Source organism: Mustela lutreola, chromosome 9 (genome assembly GCF_030435805.1).
Source record: "Mustela lutreola isolate mMusLut2 chromosome 9, mMusLut2.pri, whole genome shotgun sequence".
Lineage (NCBI taxonomy): Eukaryota > Metazoa > Chordata > Mammalia > Carnivora > Mustelidae > Mustela > Mustela lutreola.
In genome coordinates this window covers 71,448,303-71,473,355 of record NC_081298.1, presented here as the reverse complement: position 1 = coordinate 71,473,355, position 25,053 = coordinate 71,448,303, and the positions used below count along the sequence as shown (strand labels likewise).

At 44.3% G+C, this 25,053-nt stretch overlaps 1 protein-coding gene across 5 annotated transcripts in view; it reads left to right on the top strand.

Annotated features, from left to right (window-relative positions):
• MGAT4A (alpha-1,3-mannosyl-glycoprotein 4-beta-N-acetylglucosaminyltransferase A) overlaps positions 1 to 25,053 on the top strand; it is a 156,139-nt gene that overhangs the window by 19,577 nt on the left and 111,509 nt on the right. The window contains exons 1-2 of one of the 5 annotated variants that reach the window (XM_059134701.1): positions 19,179 to 19,276; positions 23,757 to 24,086. In XM_059134701.1, the coding sequence (XP_058990684.1) occupies positions 23,993 to 24,086 (94 nt within the window). In that variant the 5' untranslated portion in view covers positions 19,179 to 19,276; positions 23,757 to 23,992. Of the gene's footprint in view, positions 1 to 19,178; positions 19,327 to 19,406; positions 19,426 to 23,756; positions 24,087 to 25,053 lie in introns of those variants that run through there. The other 4 variants (XM_059134704.1, XM_059134700.1, XM_059134702.1 and 1 more) reach the window with 4 other exon arrangements.

Here is a 25,053-nt window from a genome sequence, read left to right as displayed (position 1 = left end):
CTCCCTTTTCTGGGGTTTATTTCATGATGAAGACCTCCTGCCTCCTAATGCTCTCCTGCATTCTACCAGATACTTTGTCTTTGATGACATGCCCTGGGGTCCCCAAGAAACCTAGGCTTTGTCTGTGTAAGTCACCAAAACCTTAAGTAAAATTCAATTAGGGAACTGGCTCTTTTGAGCCTAACAGGCAGTGTGTTTGTTTTTTGTGTGTTTGTTTGCTTTTGTAGCATTGAGAAAGTCACAAATTGAGTTCTGTCCCTAGGAAGCAGATCCAGACCACTTTCTTAATGATGCCATGAAGTCAAAATTTTGAGAACTATGCTATAGCTATATAAAGCACAGGGACATCTGCCTGGATGTGTTGGTAGAGTGTGCAACTCTTGATCTCTGGGTTGTGGGTTCAAACCCCACACTGGGTAGAGAGACTACTTAAAAATAGAATCTTAAAAAAATAAAAAAGATATTAAAGCATGTTTTAGGGAATTGAAAGAAGACAGCTGTATTTTCAGGAAATGAATTGGGAAACACTCCGTGAAGCAACATTTGCTTCCACCTATACAAAAACCCAGACAGATGCATAGCAGGAAGTCTGCCGTGTGTGTGTACTCATGGGCCACACCATGAGTAGATAGAGTGCTGATGGTGCAGGTTGCAGACTGTGTTCTGCCACAGTACATCTACTTTACTGGTAAAAATACAGGAAGACAACTTCCTGTGAAATACTCTAAGTTGGTAGATGAAACATGTGATACAAAGTACAAAGTTTTCCTATTGTCCAGAGAAATCCAACGCACACACAGAATTAGTTCCAGAAGACTCTGGTCTACCCAGTCTTGAAGTTCATGGGACTTTCTTGGATTTCTGCAGCTAATGACATGAACACAGACCTTCCAAAATTCTCTATAGTGAGCAGGGGAACAGCCTGATCCCCACTTTTGAGGCGAGGGGGCATCCAGAGACTAGATTTTGTATGGGAGGGCATATACCTTTGCCTCCATGTTCTGGCTTTTTGTTTTTTAATATTTTTATTTATTTATTTGACAGAGATCACAAATAGGCAGACAGAGAGAGAGAAAGAGAGAGAGAGAGAGGAGGAAGCAGGCTCCCTGACGAGCAGAGAGCCTGATGTGGGGCTCGATCTCAGGACCCTGGGATCATGACCTGAGCTGAAGGCAGAGGCTTTAACCCAATGAGCCATCCAGGCGCCGCCATGTTCTGTTTTGAGCAACACACACTGACTTGCCCTTGGTGTTTGGGATCTCCCAAGCAGTCCATCTTCAGAGAATAGATTGCATGCTTTGAGTGTGCCCTCCACAAGCTCTAGGAGATCAGGGAACACTTTTGATGCCCCACACTTTATAACTGGGCTTCCGCTAGCAACCCATGAGTTCTATTTTTGGGCATACTACACGGTCTACATTTTCTGATGCAGGACATGCTTGACATTTTGTGTTCTGAGTACACATTGCTTCCCAATCCCATAATTGGAAGTACAGTTTATGGCTGATGGAGTGTGGCAGTCTTGTTTTAGGCATGTCAGGCTCCCTGTGGATATATGTCCAAGTAGATAGTGACTAGGAGCTGTGGCCGATTTTCTTCCAATTTCAGTCCCCATAGAGGCTGAATGAGGGAAATGATCATACAGGAAAACACAATCACATAACCTGGTGTTCAACAGGAAAATCTAAGTTTCCCTAAAGTGAATGTGCTTCTCCCCAGTTATCTGGTGTCCCACATTTCTTGGTGTTGGTTTCCACCATGTTCACCTAATTTTCATGAGAACTCAGGAGTAGGCATTTTGAAAATATGCCTTCTGGCCAGAGTTCACACAGGGCACCTGGCTGGGGCTGGACATTCATAGTGTCTTTGTCAGCCCCATCCCCAAGCCACAGCTGAGGGGTCTAGGGGTGGGGTCTTGACCTATGGAGCTAATCACCCTCCTTCCCTGGAATTTTAAGACTGGAAATGAGAAAAAAATGAGTGTCTTCCCAGGGATGAAATTGTACATAAGACTATGTAGAGAGAGGCAAGTATGTAGTCAGCAAGAAGAAGGAAGCCACACATGGGGAAGATTGAAGAGCTGAGGGGGACAAGGGCATTCCAGGGCTGTTTAGGTCCAGCTGTTCCTGAGGCTGTCTCTTCTACAGCTCTTAACCTAGCATTCATCCATAAAAATCCTTTATTTATTTATTTATTTATTTATTTTGCTAATTTTTGTTCTAATTGGGTTTTAGCGCTTACATTCAAAGTTATCCTAATAATTCTAGTGATGTTAGATCATATGCTATCAATATAGACCAGTACACATTATTGCATTTTACCTCAGGGTTATGTTCCTAAAGACCTTTTACACTTTATACTGGATGGTATTTCTGTTCTCCAGCCAATATGGCCCTGCTATGTATCATTACTATAAACAACATGCAATTTATTTGGTCCTCCAGATGTGATTTGTATCAAAGTTTGCTGGGTTGTTTTTCTTTATTCTTTGTTAAAGTGTTCAGAATTTGGGGTTGGCGTGGGATTTTTGGTGGTTATAAAAAGATGTCCAAAAAATTCTTCTACATTTCTCCCTTCAAGAGACTTTAGAGCTACTTCTAAACAAAGTTTCCCAAAGCAGTGGTATTAATTACCCTTCCCTTAGCAGTCTGGAAGATTGCCAGTTACTCCGTATTTTCAGCCACACTTGGTATGACCAGTCTTCTTCACTTGAGCTGTTTTACACCATTATACAATGGGTATACAATGGTATCACATTATACTTTTTCTCTGCGTTTTCCTAATGACTAAGAAGATGGAGCACCTTTTTATATATTGATCGCTATTTGGATATTGTATTTCATGAAGTGTCTGTTCAAGTCTTAGCCCATTTTCTGTTGGGCTGACAGCCTCTTATTGAATGATTGAAGTTCACTGTATACTCTGGACATAAGTCCTTTGTTGGATATATGTAGTGCAAAGATCTTCTCCCACTCATGGCTTTCCTCTTCATTCTCTTCTTAGTATCTTTCGATGAACACGAGTTTTTCATTTTAATCAACATTAAAAGAAAACCCTTTTGATTTTTTCTTTCATGGTTAGTGCTTTTTATATTCTATTGAAGAAATCTTTGCCAAAAGGTCATGAAGTTATTCTCCTGGTTTGCTTCTGGTTTTTATTTTACTGGTCCTGGTAAGGTTACCTACCCATCCTTGGGTCTGATTTTATGTAGTAGCTTGTGTACTGTTGACTGTCATTCTAACTAGAAACACACTGAGTCATTGAGAATAGAGATCACGTCTGTGAGTCATTGCATTTGGCTGCAAGGAACAAAAATTGGGAAAGCAATGGCTTACACAGAGTAGGGCAGCAGACCGCAACTTTTGGTGCACTGAATCATCTGGAAGTTTAAAAAAAAAAAAAAACTGTATGTCCAGACCATACCCCATATCAATCACATAACAATTTTTTGAGGTGAGGCCCAAGCAACAATAATTTTTAAAACTCCTCTGATGAGTCCTGTGGGCAGCTCAAGCTCAGAGCCATGGATTGAGGTTTGTTTTTATTTTATGTGAGAAATCTAAAATTAGGCCCTTCAAGTCTGGTGTGGTAGTTTCCCAAAGCATTAGGGAACCAGATTCCTCTTAAACTTTGAGCTTTACTGTCCCTCGGGGTGTGGTCACAAAATAACGGCTAAAGCCTCAGCCATTGGGTCTGATGAAGGGGAAGGGTACAAGCCTCACGTAATGATTTCTGCATTACTGTCAGTGGCAGAAACCTCATCCTATTGTCACCCATATCCGCTGGGTGACTGAGAAATGTATTTAGTTGGATACATTGCCATTCCCAGAAAAATCAGGGTTCAGTTGGTAAAGACAATTGGAAAATTGATAATGGAAAGGCAACTATTTGTCTCTGTCACAAGGATGTTGGTTAACCAGAAGCCAAGCCAACAGACACCCAGTAGAGAGAGTTCTCTCCTTACCCATGGGACTCCTTCAGTAAATAGCAGAAGAAACACTGATACCATATGCGCTAATTATAAGTGAAATAAAAGTGTACTTTCTAAAAAGAGCAAGACATATTAAATCTCATTTTTACATATGTTGTATTGAAAAAGAGGGCTTCATCTTAAAGAGACATATTTCTTTTCTCAGACATTTTTATTGCATAAGGCCCCTTGTGATTTAAAATCATATTTTTCTGAAAAGTATCAGGAAAGAGAAGCAAAAATGGTCATGTGTTTTTGAGAACAAAATACAATGAGGTACTGTTGGCTGGGCAGGAAACAGTACATCTGAGGCAAGCTTTGAGGGCCAGTCACCAGAGTTTGGGGTTCACCCTTTGGAGTAATTTGAATTCTCCATTCCCCCCACCACTCCCCAGTCGTGCTACTAACTTATCACCAGGTGTGCCCCAGTTTTTGGTTCTAGTTTCTGGCTCCATCCCTCATGAAGCCCAGATGCGTCCCTTTTTTGCATTTAAGCTAGCTGGCCGGGATTTCTGTAACACTTTTCAGGAAGGCTGATGTCATGAGGGCTTGTCCTAATGAGGACACATGAGAAACAAGATCAGAAGCCCGTACCATTTATGAAAGGCATACAGATGGGAATTGGCAGCTGACCCCATGTGTAAGAGGAGAAAGGGAGAGGAGCAAAGGCTCAGTCTGTGAATTCTGCCTCAGCCGCTGTGAGCAAGGGGATACTAATCCCTCAGATGGGGGCAGGGGCAGGAGAAGATGCATTTTGGCGAAAGATGATGAATTTGGTTTAAGAAGGGAAGAAGGAGGGGAGTTGGTCACTAACATCTGAGGACAGAGTCCCCTCTCAGGTGATGCTTTATGGACAATGTAGGGGCAGGAGATGATCAGACAAAGAGGCCATGATATAGAATGCAGGCCATGACATAACAGGCTTGCTGGGGGCAGAGATGGGGGTCCGGGGATGCACTGGTAGAAAGCAGAGGGAGAAAGAGGACGAGAGGCGTCCACTGAGCACCAGAACTTGTACCCCTTTACATGACAGGGTGGGAGGAAGGCATAAACTCAAACCCAGAGAGGGCACAGAACAGTAAAGCATTGTGCATGGTACCGCAGAAGGAATTTCAGAGCTACCCCAGCGGAAGGAATTTCAGAGCTGAACACTGCTGGGAAAGGGGAAAAATCCAGACTGAGGACTATGCCATGGCCATTCTGCAAGCTTAAACGTTCTCCGGGCAACCCCGCCCCAAGCCCCGCCCACCACCACCACACTTCCCGGGTTCTTTCCACGTTGGTTTCCATATCAGAGTATAGGTTTCCTTTTATGACGTTAGAATTGTATTTTATACACTGAGTGTAAGTTGCTTTTATTAAACAACCTAATGTGACTACCACTGTCTGGGCAGGGCTGGGCTAGGCAAAACTTGAGGATACAGGAGCTGCTGGGGCCTCAGGGACAAAGTATGGTGGAAGAAGCCACGCCCTGGGTCTGAAAGGGCCACTTCCTGCCCTAGGGTGTGGCTTCCCCAGCCCCTCCCCGCCAGAGCGCTCTCTCTTTTTATTCTCCCTCTGATCTCGAAGGGTGAATGCTCCTGGAGAGGACTGTGTACTGAACTTCATAAAGCTCAACCAGTCATGAAAATAGGAGAACTGAAGATGAGAAAATGAGTCCAGTCTTCAGCAGTTCTTTCTGTGGCTGCGGCAGACTCTCCCCGTGTTCACCAGGTCCCTGATCCCACCCCTGACTGCTTTCTGCTGACGCTAAGCACAAGCTATGAACACAATAACAGATGCAGGAGTCCTCCCGAGTCAGGCAGCTCCTCCAAGATGGCCAATCAGAATGGGAAAGGATGTATGCAATAAATCCTCACGACATCTCTGCAAGGTGGCCAATGTCATACTTATTTCATAGGTGTCAAAACTGGGCTTCTAAGCGTTAAGTATAAGGAGACCTAATTACTTGATATTTTTATATAATATGCAGGATATAATGTATAATATCTATACTAATATGCAGCACATACATGATTAAAATATATATCATAGGGGCCCTTGGGTGGCTCAGTTGGTTGGCATCTAACTCTTGGTTTCAGCTCAGATCCTGATCTCAGGGTGGTGGGATCTGTCAGAATCAGGCTCCATGCCCAGCATGGAGTCTGCTTGTCCCCTCTCCATGCCCCTACTCATCCTCTCTCTCTCCCTCTCTCTCAAATGACTAAATAAAATCTTTGAAAAAATATATACATCATGTATTCATATATAACACATTTTTTTTTTTTTTTTTTAAATCAGAGAGAGTGTGAGCCCAAGCAGGGGAATCAGGAGGCAGAGGGAGAAGTAGGCTCCCTGCCGAGCCAGGAGCCCTATGTGGGACTTGATCCCAGAACCCTAGGATCATGACCTAACTTGAAGGCAGACACTTAACCACCCGAGCCACCCAGGCATCTCGATATATAACACATTTATTGAATGGAAGATCTGGGGTTCAAATGAAGTCTAAGGATCAGATCCATCGGTTCATGTCAAGATATTATTAACCAAGAATATCTTGCAAGGTTGGAAGCTGAGATCTGTCATTCATCTATGGCTAAAAAATGTGTCTTGTTTGGTCCACCTGTTACTTTAATATAGGGAAAATTAACATTAGAGCAAAGATTTCACTTTCTTCTGAAAAAGCAGATCGGGGTCCTCTGGGCCTCTGTCCACAGGAGGTGATAACAAGCTGAACTGTGTAGCTGTGGCCCCTGGGGCAGAAAACATTCCCTTCCAGCCCTGGTCACTGTCTGTGATGACCTGTCTGGACCCACGGGCCTGGGGCATCCTTGGGGTAATGCAGTGTCCTTTTCAGGGGCATTTGCTCTTAAAACAAAAACAAAAACAAAAACAAAACTAAAACCCAAACCAAAAAACTTTATTATAGAATAACTTGACAAGTATAATTATATATATTTAAAGTATATGACATGATTTGAGAAACATGTATTATAGAACGATTACCAAGATCCAGATAATGATCAAAGAGAAAATTCTTACACTTAGGTGATAAGTCATAACAAAGTATTAATGTTCAGGCAGCTGAGAATCACCAAGAAAAATATTTTTTGTCTGGGGTTGTCGTACTATCTCTGAAATGAAGCCCATATACATAACTTCCAATTCTGCATACTCTCAAATCCAAGCTGGAAATTTGCTACATTTTTTGCGTAAGAAGTGGGTTGTTTGTGTGTTTGTTTTGATCTCTTATCTCTGTTTTTTTTTTTTTTAATTGAGGTGTGATTGACATGTGACACTATCAGTTTCAGGGGTACTGCAGAAAGATTTGCTATTTGAACACAGTGTGAAATGATCACTACAACAAGTCTAGTTAACATCCATCACCATACATCATCAGAAAAAAAGTTTTTCTTGTCATGAGGACGAACAGTATTTTGTATTTTCCTGAAGTCATTTGCTTTAATCATACAAATAGAATGGCCTCAAAACGTCATGCATCTCCAAGCCGAACACAAAAGACCATCCCTGAATCATCATGACTTCGCCCTCTTCTGCCTACAAGATTTAACACCACCCCAAAATCTCTAACAGTTTTTGGGAGAGGCTGTTATTCTGCAAAATGTGCTTTCTGTCTCTTGGCCTTATGTGTAGGGCCATTTAGGGAGCAGCCGTGTTTGCACAGTGAGTTTTTCTGTGGAAAGTTGTTTTTGTGAGAGACACTTATTTAGTGTTTTCACATTCTCGTGTCCCTGTTGGCAGCAGAATGAAATGCCAATAAAAGGTGAAAGCTACCAACTGCCGCTCATATGGTGGGAGCCTCCATTTTAAGAAGAAATGGACCGGTACCAGTACCGCACAGCTCCGGTCACTGGTCCAGACCACATGTGTGCACTCTGCAGGATCCCAGAAGCTTCTGCTCTAGGTTATGTCCTTGCTTCCCTAGCGGATCAAGGGGAGACCCATGGAGATGCTCTTCCTTTGTATGTGTCTCCCTTAATTATTCACTCCTTGGTGGGTCAATTAATGAACTTTAAAACATTCATTAAGCACTTGCATGCCAGGCCTCATCCACATCCACCCTCTCTTCTGGGCACAGACAGCGTGAGGGTGTGGGAGTGGGTGGAGATGGGGCAAAATTAGGAAATCAGAGTGGCACCAAATGGCTGATGGGAACACACAACCTCAGGGAGCTCTTTCAGGAAAAGGTCCAGAGACAGGTCGGTACTGTTCACCCTCACCCTGAACTGGGTTCTAGGGCACAGCCTTGCTCCAGTGGCTTCTGTCCTCTCTCACCAACCCCCACCCCACACACACACCCTCCCCGTCCCCTCCACCTCCAGCTCCTTTGGGTGCAGTAGAAAGACTCAGGATATTGAGTTCTGGACTTAGCTGACACTAAGCTGGTCATGTGACTTTGGCCAAGCCACCCTGCTTCTCTGGATGGTGGTTTCCTTCCTTCTTTCTTGCTTGTTTGCTTTCTGTCAGAGAGAGAGAAGGAGGGAGGGGGAGAGAGAGAGAGCACAAGTAGGGGGAGAGCCAGGCGAGGGAGAAGCAGGCAGGAAGCCTGACACAGGACTTGATCCCAGGACCCTGGGATCATGACCTGAGCCAAAGGTGATGCTTAACTGGCTGAGCCGCCCAGAGTCCCTCTTTTTAAAAAATATTTATTTATTTATTTTGGAGAGAGAGAGCGCGCGAGAGAGCAAGCAAGTGCAGGGAGGGGCAGAGGGAAAGAGAGAATTCTGAGGCAGACCCCCAGCTGAGCCTGGAGCTGGTTGTGGGGCTCCAATCCAGGACCCTGAGATCACAACCTGCACCAAAATCAAGAGTCAGACGCTTAACCAACTGAGCCACCCAGAAACCCCAGATGGTGGTTTCTTTTTAAGTGAAGAAAGCACTTGACCAAAGGGGCTTCTGGGTTCCTCCTCCCTCCTAGAGTCATCAATTCTAGGCTTAGGATGCTGGCAGATTTTTCAAGTTCTCTGTATAACTCTTGGCTGTGAAACAGGGATGATGAACTTAGCCCAAGTCACTCTCAAAATACAGTAAGTACTTGAAAGCTTTCTATGATTTTGTTTAGCTTCTATAAAGTTCCTAGGACTCCTTTTACACCTTTGCAGTGGTGGGGGAGGCCAGCATATCAACTAAAGACACAGACTTCAGCAGGACACCCAGGCTGAATCTCAGCTCAGTGACTTCCTAGTTGTGTGAATTTACACAAGTTGTTTAATGTCTCTTGCCTCAGTTTCCTTGTGTGTGTAACAGGCAAAATCAGAGTTTCAACCTTATAGCTGTCGTGAAGATTAACTAATACTTCAAGAATTCTTAGTGTGATGTCTGGCAGAGGGTAAATAAATGCTCTGGGAATGCTCTATTTATGATTACTTCATTCTTGTTTGCAACTATAGAAAAATAGCGGAGACATAAGGCATGATTAGGAATATGAAGCTGGCAAATCTAAAAGGGAATGCTCAGTAGGATGTAGCCAGTGATGAACTATGATGCATCCATTAGATTTCCTTTTTCTTCCTCTTCAAATGTATCTGATCAGGAAAACCAGAAAGGCTTTTCTCCACCCTGTCAAGCGTAGCTCACACTCACTGCCTTCACTTCCTGACCACCCACTCATCTTGGGCAAATGGCCTTGGAGCCTCTTGTGGACACTGCTCCAATGAAATGGCTCTGGTGAAGGTGGCCCATGAGCTAACTGGTAAACCCCGTGGCTTCTGCTCACCCCTGTTTCTCTCCATCTTGCTGGCATCACTTGATCTTTCTCCTAAGGTCTGATGTTCATTTCCCACTCCTGCCAAAGAGCTCCATCTCTGTATCTCTTAACAGCTCTGATTCAGCAGAGCCAGAATGGAAGTTCTGTAATTTCTGCTTTGGTTTTAGATGCTACTGTCAGCCCCGTCACTGGGCTCAAAATCTCCATGCCACTTTTGCCATCTCTTCTCTCTTGTTCTTTTGTGCTTGCCCAGAGGCTCCACCCTCCCTCCCCTCCACCCCACAGTGCAGGCTGCCACCAGGAGGGTCAGGACACACGTTCTGAACACAGCTCCAATCCGCCTATCTCAAACTTATCTGGTGACTTCCCATTATCTACCAAAAGAAGTCCATACTCCCTATGCTAGCCCCAAAGTCCTCCCCCAGTCTCCTCCCCCTGAAACTGACCTCAGACACCAGTCTTCAGGGCAGCCTCATTTCTTGCTATATTCCTGCTCTTACCCCGACTCCAAACAAAATGAAGAACTGTGTTCAGTTGTGTGTGCCACACAGTGTTTGGTGCCCAGAACACAGTAAGCCCTCAGTAAATATTTGTTGAAGAGGAAAGAAATATGATGTGTAGCCAAATAGCAACTACGGCAAACGCTAAAATGAGGAAGAAGCTTCCTAAATATTTGTTTTTCTCTGCAGAGGCCAAGATGATGACTTTTCCTTTAGCACTTGGACGTTACAGAAATTGGCACACGTACTTTTCACTGCAAGGTTGAAGTTTTCATTTGAAAGGGGAAATTATTTCACATTGCTGGACAGAGGGGACTTTCATAATGACAGAACATTTGACAGACACTCGTGTAATATCCCTTTATAGAGGGCAACGAAACAATAAATTATAAGGACCATTTGATAATTAGAGGGATCAGAGGATTTTTTTTACTCTTATCTGATTTTTCTAATAAAAACTCAATTCTCATTTGAGGCAAGTTCCTTTGGGCACCTTCCCAATATAGTTCCAATTTATTTTTCCATTAGCTGGGAGCAGTTCTTATATTTTTTTCATTAGAAGCCCACAGTGCCAAATCCACATCCTGCTAGAAGTTTGAGTCCAACTCCCTGGTACTTCTGAATATCATCTCTGTTACCGTTGAATGGCAACATAAATGTGGCCAGTGAGATAGGATTCAGGTTTGAAAATTAGAAGGCTGATTAAAAAAAATATACCACACAGGCAGTTCTAATGAATTCCAAAATGCAAAAGGATTTATCTGAGTGATCTCATGTTTTGGGTTTTGGGGAAAAGAATGGAATGTGGAAATTATGATCATCATTATCAGAAAGAGATCATTTTTGTCCTCTATATGAAGACATCCATAAGTCACACATTTATCCAATCTTGGCCTTGTTGAATCTCTGGCTGCCTTGATGAGCTTCAGCAGCTTGGCCTCTCTCCCTTTTCAATCCATGCCCAACTGTCTTAAGTTCAAATTTCAAAATGGAAATAAGTATAATTACTTACTATTTTCAACTCACAGGTGACAGGGGAATGGAATAGTGGAGTACATGACGTGAACTGTGGATAATCTAAAATACGGCTTTGATTCCAGAATGTTTGAGATTTTGTATTTGCATGTGGATATGTGATCTCGTAAGAGCTCATGGTCCTTTACAAAAACAGTCAAATCCTACTTATGAAGACAAGGCAGCCTTCCTCAAACCCCTGACTCTCTGCTCTGCCCTCCCTAAAAAGTCCTGTGAAGGGAAGTTTTGAGAAGAGCAGGAAACAAGCCTTCAGCCTCCTGGGCAAGTTCAAGTCCTTGTCCTGCCCGCAGTAGGCACTCCTGTCCCACAGCGGCTTGGCCTGATTGGCTGGTCCAGCACTAGACTAAGCCTCACTGCTCAGTCTGCTTCCCTGCCAGGCTGCTGCTTCTTACCCTTTCATGAACTCATTTCTCTTCTCTCTGCTTTCCCCTCTACCTCTGGCTTCCTCTTTCTCATGGCTTCTGTGTACTCCATCCTCTGTCTTTCTGTTTCTGCCCTGTCACTGCACATCTTTGTTTCAGAGCCCTTCAGAGAAGAGATTTGATGAGTTCTGTTGGTCTCCAGCCAGTGTAAAAATACGGGAGGGTCCATGTGTGAGGGCCCTGTATCCTGGGACACCAGCTTGTCAGTTAATGGCTAGCCATCTCTGAGCTGGCCATCGCATTGCTGCGAGTCAGAACTTTTGATTGTATATGCCTCTGTCTATCTGTATGTCTGTGTATTACTGGATAAACTAGGGAAATGCTTACTCAATACATTTAACTTGTGGAGCCCTTGTGAGGAGAACGACAGGAATAAAATGTTCCCCGCCATGAAAGGATATGGCAATTATTCAGATGGTGAAAGAAGTCAACATCTGAGGAAAAGCCAGGCCAGCTGGCTGGACCATAGCACAAGGCAATGAACCAGCCCTGGGGGCCCAGGGGAAAAGGAACAGGACCCAATTTGTACCAGAATTGAGTTCCCCTAGGAGGAGGCCTTTGTGCTCAAACTCAACTGTGTTCAAGTTTTTGTACCTGTTCGAGCTGTTCTCTTGTCCCCTAAACTGGGAAGTCCTTGCTGACACCCCCTCTTGCCTCCACGGTGTGAGTGGAAACTTGCTCCTCCACTTCCTTCCCATGCAGAGAGCCACAGGCAGTTCACTCTTACAGTATATACTATCAATCAGCGTGCGTTAAGGACACAGAACAGTGGCTATCCAAAAGTTCTGTAGAAAATATTTTAAAAATTAGCTTTACAAAGCACTCCGCTGTGATTGTCTTGGAATGTCTTACTGGTACCTCTGTGTACCAAGATTTTGTATTCAGAAGACACTCTCGATTGCTTACAATGTCTCTACCTCCCCAAAGTCATTATGAACATGACTATGAAGAAGTGTATTAAATGGAGTGTTCAGAATTCTGGAAGACTCTTTCCTCTGAAGAGATGCCTTAGTTGTCACAATAGTTCATTTCTGAAGTGATATTGTATTTTTGGTTGTGTCTGAGACGCCAGTATTAGAATGTTTACTTACTGAAGAGAAACTTCTTTCTTCATTCTTCAGCCTTTCATAAACCTTGTGATTTTGATCCTAGACCAATGTAAAATTTAAAGTAGGAAGCACAACCAAAGCAATGAGTAAATATTTACTAAGTGCCTCTAGCAGAGTACACAGATGGGCCCAAGAGTAGCAGTTCAGAAAATACCTGTTTGATAATCCTAAGATTCATTTTCTTAAATTCAGGTAAAAATACTACAGCAATTCTCTTGCTGGTGTCAATGGTCTGATTCTCTACCCTTGAATATTTGCTTTGTAACATTGCGTTTCAATTCCGAAATCTTCCGCGCTTTCCTCTTACCCAAGCCCGAGGCTGGGACTCTCCTGCACTCTTCTCCATAACCTGCCATATTTTCCCCAATGCCTCTGTTCACCCACTCCTGCCCAGGTGCCATGAATAACCAGTGTGCACTGCCCTCTGTGTGTGTGTATTTGTGTGTGCTTCTTCTCTTGTAATGCTTCTTTTTTCCCTACACCTGTCCAATTCCCCTATACCTATTCTTAAAGACTCAGAGCAAGTGTATCTTGTTCCACGAAACCCTCCATTCCATCAACAAACACGTGCAGAGTAATTCCCTCGGGCCCGTCCCACATTGCTTAGTGAGATGGTCCCAGCCCTGAAGAGCGTAATAGCTGAGTGAATGAATGAATGAGTCAGCAGACGGTGATATTGGCAGCCCACCTTTTTTTCACTTAAAAAAACACAGAGAAAATGATAACATTCTTCATGGCCCCGGGGTTGTTTGTAGCTGGAGGGCTCCAGCTGCGTCAGATCTGACCCAATCACTTTAAAGGCCAAGAGGGGCCAAAGCTTCCCCTTCCTCCAACTAACACCAGCTTTGAAACTTAGGATAATGCTACAGAGCGATGAATCCATATGTAGGAGTGGAGACGGGAGTGCCGTGGGTCTGTCTCCCAGGCTCGTAGGTAAGGAATGGCTTCCCAGGAAGTGGCAGCAAGCTGAATCTCGCTGAGGATGTTAGCTGGCCACCGAGGGTGGTGGAAGGGGGACAGGGAATGAGTCGCCAGAGGAGACCGCCTGTGCCCCTTTGTGGAAGGCAGGGAGCCGTTCAGGATGGCGTGGCTCAGCTTGAGGCGGGGGCAGGGAGAATGTGGCTCTTGTGGCAAATGGGTGTTAGACTAGGAGAGCTGTGGGTGTTCTTCCAGCCAGAAACCGAACACCCGGGGGGGGGGGGGATGAGACCGCATTTTACAATTCGGCATCTTCCAAACTTTTACTCACGTAAGGGCTGAATATGGCCTTGTCTGATAGCACAGTCTCTTTACTAGTGACAGGTCTTGATGGCTGCCATAAGACACATGAACAGTCTCTCTTAAGAGCAATGTGAATGTGAACTGTGTTTTCTAGAGTTTGTGTGAACCCCACTGGAGTGGAAAGATCTGACAGGCATACAGTTCTCCAGTCCCTCAAGTTTCCAGGACAAGCTCTGGTTTCGCTTCACAGAATGCCTGACATGGCTTTTTATTCTGACACTGGGTTGGTTATCTACCCCGGTCTCTAGCCTCACCCGTGCTGCCTTTGTGTCCTCTGCCCTGAGAGGCTGGAGCTGGGAGGGGCCGTTCCCAAGGCTCCCTGAGGCTTCCCAGTAGCATTTGCCAAGAGGAGACCGTGGTTGGAGATGAGAAGGCACAGACAAGCGAAAAGCCTCCCGCTTCTGAGACCAAGGGTTGCTGGAGGTTGTTGGCAACAGCTGCGTGAGCTAAAGGGGTGGGGTGATTCCTGTCTCCAGCCCCCCATGCGGAGGCAGTATGTTTTTAGGGTTCTAGAACCAATAGTGCAGCTGCAGATGCAAGCTCCCAGTGTCCACCCTGGAGGCACCAGCAACCCAGGATCCTTGGGTAACCATCCGGCTTTCTTTCTGCTCTTTACCCTTTTCTTTCTTCTTTCTGTCCTCCCAACACCTTTGCAACCCATCTCCCGAGTATTAGTTCCTCTGTGCAAAATACCTAGAATTGTTTCTTTTTTTCTTTTCTGATTGGTGCCTGGCTGATACACCCACCTGCTTGTAGGGCGGTAAACCACCCCTGTAAGAGAGGGGCAAGAAATACTGGTTGTTATGAAAAAGGTGACAATGATTATGTTGTCCAGCTATCCATAGCTCCAAATGGCCTGATACTGGGCAGTAATGGTCCTGCATGTATTTTTTGAGTAGAGGTTTTTATCCTGTTTGAAAGGAATGGATAGAGTAGCACAGTTGAACTGCTGGATTTGGTGTTACACATGGATGGATTTCAGACACAAGGCTGTTGACCCAACATCTTTTACAATTACCAAATTTACAGAGGAAGAAAAAGAAAGGAAAAAAAATATCCCCAAAGCTCTGTAATTCTCTGGCTCACCATTCTCTTCCTTCGTACCTTCAGAGTATACATCAAATATAATAAAACCAGTGAGTCAGCTTTAATGGTGTGGCTAAAAAGGGAGTGATCCCTCCAATCCTTCTAAACACTCTTGGCAGAGACTTTCCCTGCCACGGGGCATTGCCGATTGTTCTAACAATGCCTGGAAGGGAGCCCTTTCTCAGTAAGGTGGTGGGATCCTCTTTTGGGGTTTTCTTGAACAATTTTAGCAATGGCTTGTACACATACACAAGTGGCACCGACCACAGCATTTAAGTATGGTGAGGACCCCCAATTCCAAAATTACATAGCTGCCCATGTCGGTTTTTGTCTGAATAATGGGATAGACCCCTCTACCCCAACAATGTGAATGTGAATGAAGTGGAAAGGCCTCTTTCAAGGTTTCTCTCACATCAGGATAAGCAAGGGTGTGAGGAGGAATTGTAAAAATGAAGTAAAAATCATTTAGCTCTCTGTTGTCCAGCTGGCTGAAACTTCATGCCTACCTAGAGTTGCATATTAAATAGGCTGGTTCTATTTGAATTGTTTCATTAATTTCTTGGTCCCTGTGTCTCATTACACAGCAGAAACAGTTTGGATACTGTGTCTGAAAACACATAAGCTTTTACTGCCCATCCTGGCCCTAGTTTTTCTGTAGCTTCTAGACTAAAAGTGATAGAGCACACTGTTTACCATGAGAAATGAGAGGGTTCCTGCTAGATCTATAGGAGCCAGGAAGGACCTCCTGGGGCGATTCCTCTTGAAGCCTTTATAATTGAAAAATGATCCCATTTAAGTGAGTAGCCAACAAACCAGAATCACAACATTTATTTATTTTTAAAAGATTTTATTTATTTATTTGAGAGAGAAAGTGCAAGAGTGCACAAGCAGGGGGGGAGTGGCAGGTAGAAGGAGAAGCAGGGAGCCCAAGGCAGGCTCAATCCCAGGATGCTGGGATGGTGATCTGAGCCAAAGGCAGAGGCTTAACCATCTGAGCCACCCAGGTGCTCCAGAATCACAACAATTATAAATGTTCGTATATGATGCAATTGGAGGGGACCAGGGTTGAAGAGAACTAAAGATGACTTGCTTCATTTCTTAGAAGTTGATTACTGTAGGTGTGGCCCCACCAATAACTATGCCCCCTCAAAGCAATAAAGGGAAAAGATTAGCTTTGGTGTGGACTCTGCCTTTAGCTCCCATGTTATCTCCAGGAGGCCTTCCCTGTCCTGAGAATCTGACTGGTGGCCCCATCCTATCTTCTGTCCTAGTACCTTGAACTTGTGGCAGTATCTTGGGGTTTAATTCCTTACTTACCTCTCCCAGTAGTGTGTGATGGCCCTGTGGTTAGATGCTGGCTACCTCTGCACCTCCTAGGCCCTCAGAAAATGTGGAAAGATGCTAGGGACAGAATCCAGATCAGTGAAGTTACAGGCAGAACTTCTTGCCTAAACACTTCTCTTATTTCCACTGACTCTGAACTAAAGGCCTGGAGAAGGCAAAAAGAAACTGCACAGTAGAGAAGCAACAAAGAGGGAATAAAAGAGGGAATCATCATGGAAAAGATAAGAAAAAGAGGACTCAGTGGGGCTTGGCATGACTGCCTTTATTAAACAGATACCACAGATGTAGTTGGAAAATCCAGGATCCTGTGCTCTGCAAAGTTAGGACAAATGAGCAACCAATTATGACCTACGCTTTGGAGGCCCATATTCCATGTCATTCCAGTTTTTAGGACAATGAATTGAAATCCAGATTTTCCTGAGCTAAAATGTGAATGGTTAGTGATGACTAACTGTAGGGCCAAATTTCTTCCCAAACCTACCCTTCTGCTGACAGATAGAGAAGCAACATATCATCAGAAAGGCCCCAAAAGGAAGGCAGTTGGGTTTTTTTTTTTTTTTTTTTTTTTCTGCTTGCTTTCCGTCTTTTGCTATAGGTTTTGCCACTAACCAGTGTCCAGGGGGAGTTCCTGCCACCTTCCTGAATAAGACCATTGAGTCTGCAATTGAAACTTGGCCTTCCAGGCTTTCCTTTCTCCTCTGACATATTCCTCTACAGAATGTTTGTGAATGCTTTCATTTCTGTCTCTTCGTGCGAGGGAAAAAGATGGAGAAAGTGGAGAGAAACTTATCTTTTTGATATTCATCCATTCAACAAAATTTTGTCAGTTGCTAAAGACTCAAACAGAGAGTTGGTGTGGTGGAATGATGTAGGGGCTCTGGAATCCAACAGACTTGGATGTGAATTCTGGTTCTGTTATTTACTAGTTGCCTAAATTACTATTTGCAGCTGCTAAATTAATCTCTCAGAGCCTCAGTTTCTTCCTCTGTAAAATAAGAATAGTAGCTACCCAGGTACACGGTCTTTTGGCCAATCTTGTGGGCATGGCTTGGTGGCTTTCCCCATCATCTGTCAAATGGCAGAGCTTTCTCTGTTTGCAAAAGGCTAGTCTGTCATTAAGAGCAATGTATAATAAGGTCTAGGATTTTCCATTCCCAAAAGATATTTTCAGCAACATGTATCAAGCAGTGTCTCAAAGGTTGTATCCTAGAATGGCCTCAGTCTTTAATGCTTACATCTGGAAATCTTATTGTCAGCTTGCTACAAGGAAATGTCTTTGTCATAGAACACAGGAAATCTGGTTCTCCGGCCCCCAAGGCAGAGAGAAAAGTTGTCATTCGATGTCATGGCTGTCATGCTTAAGTTATGTTCATGGTGCTGGGTAGTGGAGGAGCCTTTTTGTCTACTCCCCCTGAATTGAGGGAGAACCATGAGAGGAAAGAATCATGTAGGTCTTCCTGGACCTTTAAAAACAGCTCAACAGTCATGGAGAGAAATATCACCATGGAAGAACTAAGAAATCCATGCATGTCATAGCTGATTATTAATTACCACTATCTTGAGACAAAAGAAAGGAATTTTGCTGGGGGCGGGGAACGATTCTGATTGAGGTTTGTCTCTTAAGAGTTTTGAATTTTTAGATTATGGATTTCTAAAAAGAAACTACTTATTACTTTGGGAGCTTGGCAGGAAGAAGGATGTTCCCTTGATCTTTGGCTGGTAGTTCCCTGTAAATGTTAACTTGGAGGGCTGTTGTGAGGATTATGGTAATGGTTAAAATGAGACATCTTTGGTATAACCAAAAGATGATGTGCTCAATGGTAGTTACTATTAACACAAGTCATAATACATATGAACACTAAGCAAAAGAGAGGTGGACCACTCAGGCTTTCTATAGACGATTACCTAGTTGGTTAACTTGACATGGTGAAAGATTAGAACATGGGGCCCAGGAGAAAGGGGCAGGATATGTGATGCAGTGGTAAAATCAAAGGCTTTGGCACGCAAACGATCTGCCTTTAAACCTTGTATTTTTTCTTCCTATGTTTATGCCAGTCCTTCCTTCTGAGTCCCCGTAAATTGGAGATAGGGATGCCTATCGCTGGGGATGCTGCGAAGGTCAGAGACAATCGCTGATGTCCTGGAACTGCTGGGCCTCGGAAGCTATTGTTGGTTTGGAGAGGGACCTGCCCCTGGGACCTGCCCCCGGGACCTGTCGCCAGGAATGCTGCCCAGGCCGGATGACCGAGGAATGGAACTTGCAGCTGGGGCCAGGGGCTCCGACTGAGGAAGCCCAGGGTGGTCGGGTCGTGCGCCCAGGCTGAGGCCGAGGGTTCCCTGGGGCCTTCCGTTGGCAGTCTGAGCTGCCTCTGCACACGCCGGGGAGGATTAAAGCCAGATGTGGCTTGGCGGGGCGCGGGGGGTTGGGGGGGCGGCTGCGCGGAGAAGCCAAGCTCTGGGAGCCTGGGACCGGAGACCAAGACGCAGAGCCAGACCTCGCCGTGACATTAAATGCAGGGGGGAGGAAAGGGATCTCAGGAGAGTTATGTAGCTGCGAGTCGGCGCCCCTAAATGACAGCCGGGCAGGCCACTGACGCGAGCGGCTCTGCCGCGCGGGGGCGCCCAGTGGAGGGCGCGCAGCACCGGCGGCCAATGGCTGGTGGGGTCGCGGGCGGGGCCGGGGGGCGGGGCGGCCGCGGCGCTCCAGCGGCGGGGGCGGAGTCGCGCTGGGGAGGCGGGGCACCCGGCAGCGGCAGCGGCTGCAGCGGCGGCCACAGCAGCCTCGGCGGCGGCCGCGGCAGAACTGGCAGCACCAGCGGCGGGTGAGGGGCTCGCGGCTCGCGGCTCGCGGCGGCGCGCGGGCGGCCTCGAGGTTGGGGCGCAGGGCGGCTGCGCGGAGGGGCGCGGGATGGAGGGGCGGTGCCGGCTGCTGGGCTCCGAGGCGCCGGGGTCGCGGGAGATCCACCTGCTGGTAACGGAGCTACCCGCGCCGCGGCCCGACCGGGAGCTCGCGTCTCCGGCTGCTGCGGGGCGGGCTCGGGGCGCTGGCTGGGCCTCGGGGCGGGGCGCGGGCCGGGGCGCCCTGGTCGTGGGGTCAGCCCAGCGCCACCGCCGCCGCCGCTACAGCCCCTTGGTGCCGCGCGCTCTAGCTGTGGCCGGCAGGGCGCCTGGTGCGTTTCCCGGCGCTCCCCGGCGCGGCGGGGCTCGTCGACTTCGGGGCAAAGTGGAGGAAAGTGCGGGCTTAGGGGGTACTGGGAGGAAGGGAGAGTTGTCCGCGGGACCGGGCCGCCCCAGGGCCCTCACCGGCCCGGGGGTGGGCGCCTTTACGGGGCCGGGGGCAGGTGGGGTGGGGGCCAGGAGGTGCGGGGCATGGAGGCAGGGGTGCTCCCGCCGTGGCGGAGGCGGTGTGCAGCGGTCGTCGCGAATATTTCTACAAAGTGAAGGTGTGCGGGTCCGCCATCCCCCCAGGCCCCAGTTGCCCTGAAGGAGGAAGCTGCAAGTGGGACCCTTAGATTGGGTCTGGGTGATTGCACACAAAGTGTACCAGGTGACACCTCTGAGGCGTGTTTTATGAGCTGGCAGTCATACCACTTGCGCGCCCGCTTTTATTTCTCGCAGCGTGTGTTTCTCCTGAGCCCGTTTATTTGCTTACAGTCCGAATTGCGAAATATAAGCAGACATAATGTATGTTTTTAATGCTTTTCATGTATTTTGCTGTTCTGCTTTTGCTCTCGGACGAATTCTCATGAAAGATAATGATAGCGTCGTTTGGTGGAATATAAAACCTAAATTTAGAATCAGATAATGCCTTTTGTGGTTTATCTTTCGTTTTCTGAATGTTAAAAAAAATAGTTTTATTAGCAGCTTATCGTGGCATGGGATTCTTTAGTCCACACTTGTAAATCCAAAAACGTGCTGGACAGTGAAATTATGTAAGCTGTGTTAATGAAAAGTATTAAACCTTTGATAAATTTAAAATGAATTTTTACATAATTTGTATAAAGTTATATAGCTTACGTCATGGATTTCATGCTTCTGCCTTTCAGTCTTAAGGCACCTCTGTCCTGTCTATGGAATAATGAGGGAATATGCCAAGTGTTCAGCAAAGTGTTCTCAGCCATAAAATGTATTGAATAGTTCAGAAAACACTTTAAATTAAGGTTTTTGTATCCAATAATAAAACAATAGAACAGTCAAATAAAACAGGTTTTTCAGTTTGCGGTCTTGAGTTGAAGTTCCATATGTCTTTGGGAGGGTGAAGAAGATGATTGAAAGTTTTAGCTATCACATTTTTTATTGTTAAAGATTCGGATACATTAAGTGATAATCTCAGAGAGTATTAAGGTGTTAGGTTGAAATTTTTGCAAATGTGGATACCGATAAAAATAATGACACAATTTGTTTCTTGCTTTAGGTAGTCAGTCAGTCCAGAGGGCTCTTGGCTGTCCAGCCTGACTGCTTCTCCTGGTTGAAGATCATAGAGATCACTAGTTTTGCTTTAGTCTGGAGTCTTCAGTTGTACTGTACAGTTATATTTGATTAGTTTGGAAACCCTAATTAAAATGTACTACTACATTCTTACTGAGTAAAGTGCTCTTATATTTCTCCTGCAGAATTTTAGGTCTTATTTGTTAGTAGAATTGTTAAGTATCTTCTTCAAACCAGAGCTTAATGGCTTCCTGGATCTAATTTTTTCATATTTGGTATATTCTTTGCATATTATTAATAGCATATCTATAGCTTACTTTGACTTTTGAAGTCATTCACTTTTACTGTCTCTACGTGTTAATATTGAATTTTATCATATGGGCGTTTTTTGTATTTAATAAAACTATTTAAAAATATCCTTTATGATTTCTTCTTTACTTCCCCATAATTATTAATTGGATGTTTATTCTAATAACCTGTATACTTTTAGATCTTTAACTAGGACAAAATTCTTCCTGAAGTAGGGTGCAGCTAAGTATGTAGCAACAGAAAGCTAGATGCATTTTTATATAATGTTGCACCAGGATTGTAATTCTGTATTATATAATTCACTGAGTTATCACATCTCTTTTTATAATCAGAACTCATTATTAGGGTGCTTATTAATATAAGACAATATATTAGGCACTTTAAGGAATTTAGTACAAATTGTAGGATTTCACCACAAAGATTTTAAAATCTAAACCATCAATGTGAGCGTGTTTGATGTTAACTTGTCTTAACTATAGAAGATGAATAACTTTGGTTGTAGAAAATAGTGATAACTTCTGAGAATATCTTTGGAGTTCCTTGTTTTCAGATAGTAAGAAGAAGCAAGGAAGTAGAGGGGTTCAGTGCTTCCAGAATATGATGCCACAGTGAGAGCTGTTGGCTAAGGAGGGTTAGAAGACATGCTTGGATGTGTGTGTGGTGGGGGAGGGGTGCTTAGCTAGAGGTTACAGGAAGTGAGAAATTTGTTTAAAGTCTTAGGTTTATGGGGCGCCTGGGTTAAGCCTCTGTCTTCTACTCAGGTCATGATCCCAGGGTCCCGGGATCTCCCACACCGGGCTCTCTGCTCAGAAGGGAGACTGCTTCCCCCTCTCTCTCTCTGCCTGCCTTTTTGCCTACTTGTGATCTCTGTCAAAATCTTTAAAAAATAAAAAATTTTAAAAAAAGTTTTAGGTTTAAACTCAGAAATTTCCTATGAATTTTGCAGCTTATTTCCTAGTAAATACATATTCATTATAAAAGAGAAAATTTTTGAAATTCACACACTGTTGGGTGAAGTTAATACCTCAGGAAGGTGCTCTAGACTGGGAGTGGCCCTTGCCCTTCTCTTCATTCTTACAAGGTGCAGGTGGCCTAGTTTGAAAGGCAAAGGGCAGTAGGTAAGCGCTTGAACTTTGAAGTCCTACAGATTAGTGTTCCCTCTCCAGTTTAATAATGCCTGTCTCAGGCAGGCATTATTAATGTGAAACTAATGTGAAACTAATGTGACATTGTGTGTCAATTATACTTCAGTTAAAGAAAAGGTCTGCCTCTTAGGGTTTTGTTGAAGATTTAAAGCATATAGTGGTTGCATAGGAAACACTCAGTGCCTTGTAGAGTGTCATTCTTACCATCAGTACTATCCCTTAGTCTAGGGGGGATTTCTAGTCACTATGTTCAGTTTTACAACTGTAGCTGACATGGTGGTTTCTGAATTGCCTGCCAATGGCTACTTTAATCAGCCATACTTTGTAGCCAAGGGAATTGTCCCTGGGGCTTGTGAGGCATTTTTGGAAGTGCATTAACTTACCCCAGTACAGTGTGTCTCAGTATGTTGCCAAGTGCATCTTGTGGTCCCTTTGAGGTCACTGGGAATCCGTGAACATCTTGGAGTGCCTGACATGCCCCCAGGGAAAGAGACTGGCTATGCATAATGCAGACCAAACCCGTGGCTGGCTGCAGTTTTGTTTGTTTGGTTTGCTTTTATTTTTTAACACAATTAACATTTATGGAGAACCTATTAAATGCTAGGTGAGTATACTTAAGTACCCATAAGGACTTGATTGAATTTGATGTTCAGATTTTCTGAGTGAAAGCAGAACGAGGTCCTAGGTCCTACAGTGTTCTGGTTGGGTTGCTTCGTTTCCTAAATGCCTTTTCGTATTCCCAGTTGACACCTTGGGAGCAGGTTACTCACCTGAAAAACTACATTTCTTTTATGATAATGATAAATGGCAATAATCACTGTGACTTTTCTATGGTTTATAAACATTATTTGTGTTCTAGAAGTGGAGCCAGGCCAGGTGGTTTGCTTGTTTTATGGATGAAACAAGGCCTAAATCAGTGGCACACCTGAAGTCCTATATATAATGATGTTGCTGGAGCTAGAGCCCAGGTTTTTTGATGCTTGTATGTTGTAGTCTCCCAGTTTTTCTTAAAGTTTTCAAAACATTGACTATTATTTTGCAAGAGGAAAATGGAGGAGTATGATGATTTTGTTACGTAGGACCCGTTGCATGATCCTCAGAGTTAATCAGCTTCAAATCTGTGGCTTCCTATTTGTTTAATGAGCCCCACAACCTCTCCCTTTAAATAATGAGCCATAACTTTCTTTTTTTGCAGACAAAACCGAATCAAGGAGGAGGGAATATAGTTTGAAGCTCTTTTTCTGGAGGAGAAACATCGTATGATTCTAGTATATTAAATGAATTGTTTAGATGCGGGTATAATCTTGGTAGCTGGGGATTAGCCCAGCCAAAAGTTTGTTCATAATGGTGAGTGATAAATGAAGAAAGTAGTATTTTGCATTATTGAACAAGTTTTCCTTTCTCTTTTTCCCCTGAACAGGAAGAAAGAAGCCTGAGACAGCAGCCTATGACGACTGTGAAGACAATCCAGAATTGCAATTATGAATGGTGTTGCTGCTGGGCTCCTTCTGCAGAGCATCTGAAATGAACCTCTCTTATTGATTGTTTTTATTGGCCCCGAGCCAGGAGTACTGGATTCAGTTGACTTCAGGATTAGAAAGAGAACTGTTTTGGTTATCATCATAAACATATGAACCAGTGTGATGGTGAAATGAGATGAGGCTCCGAAATGGAACTGTAGCTACTGTTTTAGCATTTATCACGTCGTTCCTGACTTTATCTTGGTATACTACGTGGCAAAATGGGAAAGGTAAGGCAAATATCTCCAAAAATGTGCATGAAATATAGTAGTAAACAATGCATAAATGCTTGGGTTAAGCACCACAACAATCTGCATTTTGCATGCTCTCTGCTGGAGGCCTACTAGTTTCTTTCTGATGCAAAAATGAAACTGTATTCTTGGACAGAGGAGACAGAATTTCTAATCTGAATGGGGTTTGTTTTCGATTTCTTATAATTGCTCTTGGAGAAATAGATAATGATCAGTGGTTATATTATACATGGCAGCCAAGCTGAATAACAAAGACTTTTGTTTTGGCATTTTATTTTTATTAAACATCATAAATATTTAATAAGCTTCCTTGTACTGGATGTTGTTTAAAGTGCTTAAAAGGACACAATCAGCGCCTTCATGAAATTTACATGCTGATTATAGTAATGATTTGGTGCTGTTGTAGTTAATGATTTAAACTACATGTGTTGACAGATTGCTCTTTGGGCAAGAGTATTTATGAAGTAGGTGAGGATAAATTCTTACTCAAAATTGGAAACCAGTTTTAAGTTTATTGTGTTTAGACTGTTGAATTGTGTTTTTAAGGAAGGTTATTTGTTAAGTGGTATTCAGGGATAATGCCTTTGCTTTTTTTTTTTTTTTTTTTAATTTATTTGAGAGCTCAGAGACAATGGGGGAAGGGCAGAGGGAGACGTTAGAGAGAGAAAATCTTTTTTTTTTTTTTTTTTTAAAGACTTTATTTATTTATTTGAGAGAGAGCATGAGAGGAGAGAAGGTCAGAGGGAGAAGCAGACTCCCCACGGAGCTGGGAGCCTGATGCGGGACTGGATTCTGGGACTCCTGGACCGTGACCTGAGCCAAAGGCAGTTGGTTAACCAACTGAGCCACCCAGGCGCCCTAGAGAGAGAAAATCTTAAGCAGTCTCCATACCCAGTACAGAGCTCAGTCTCACAACCCTGAGATCATGACCTAAAAAATCAAGAAT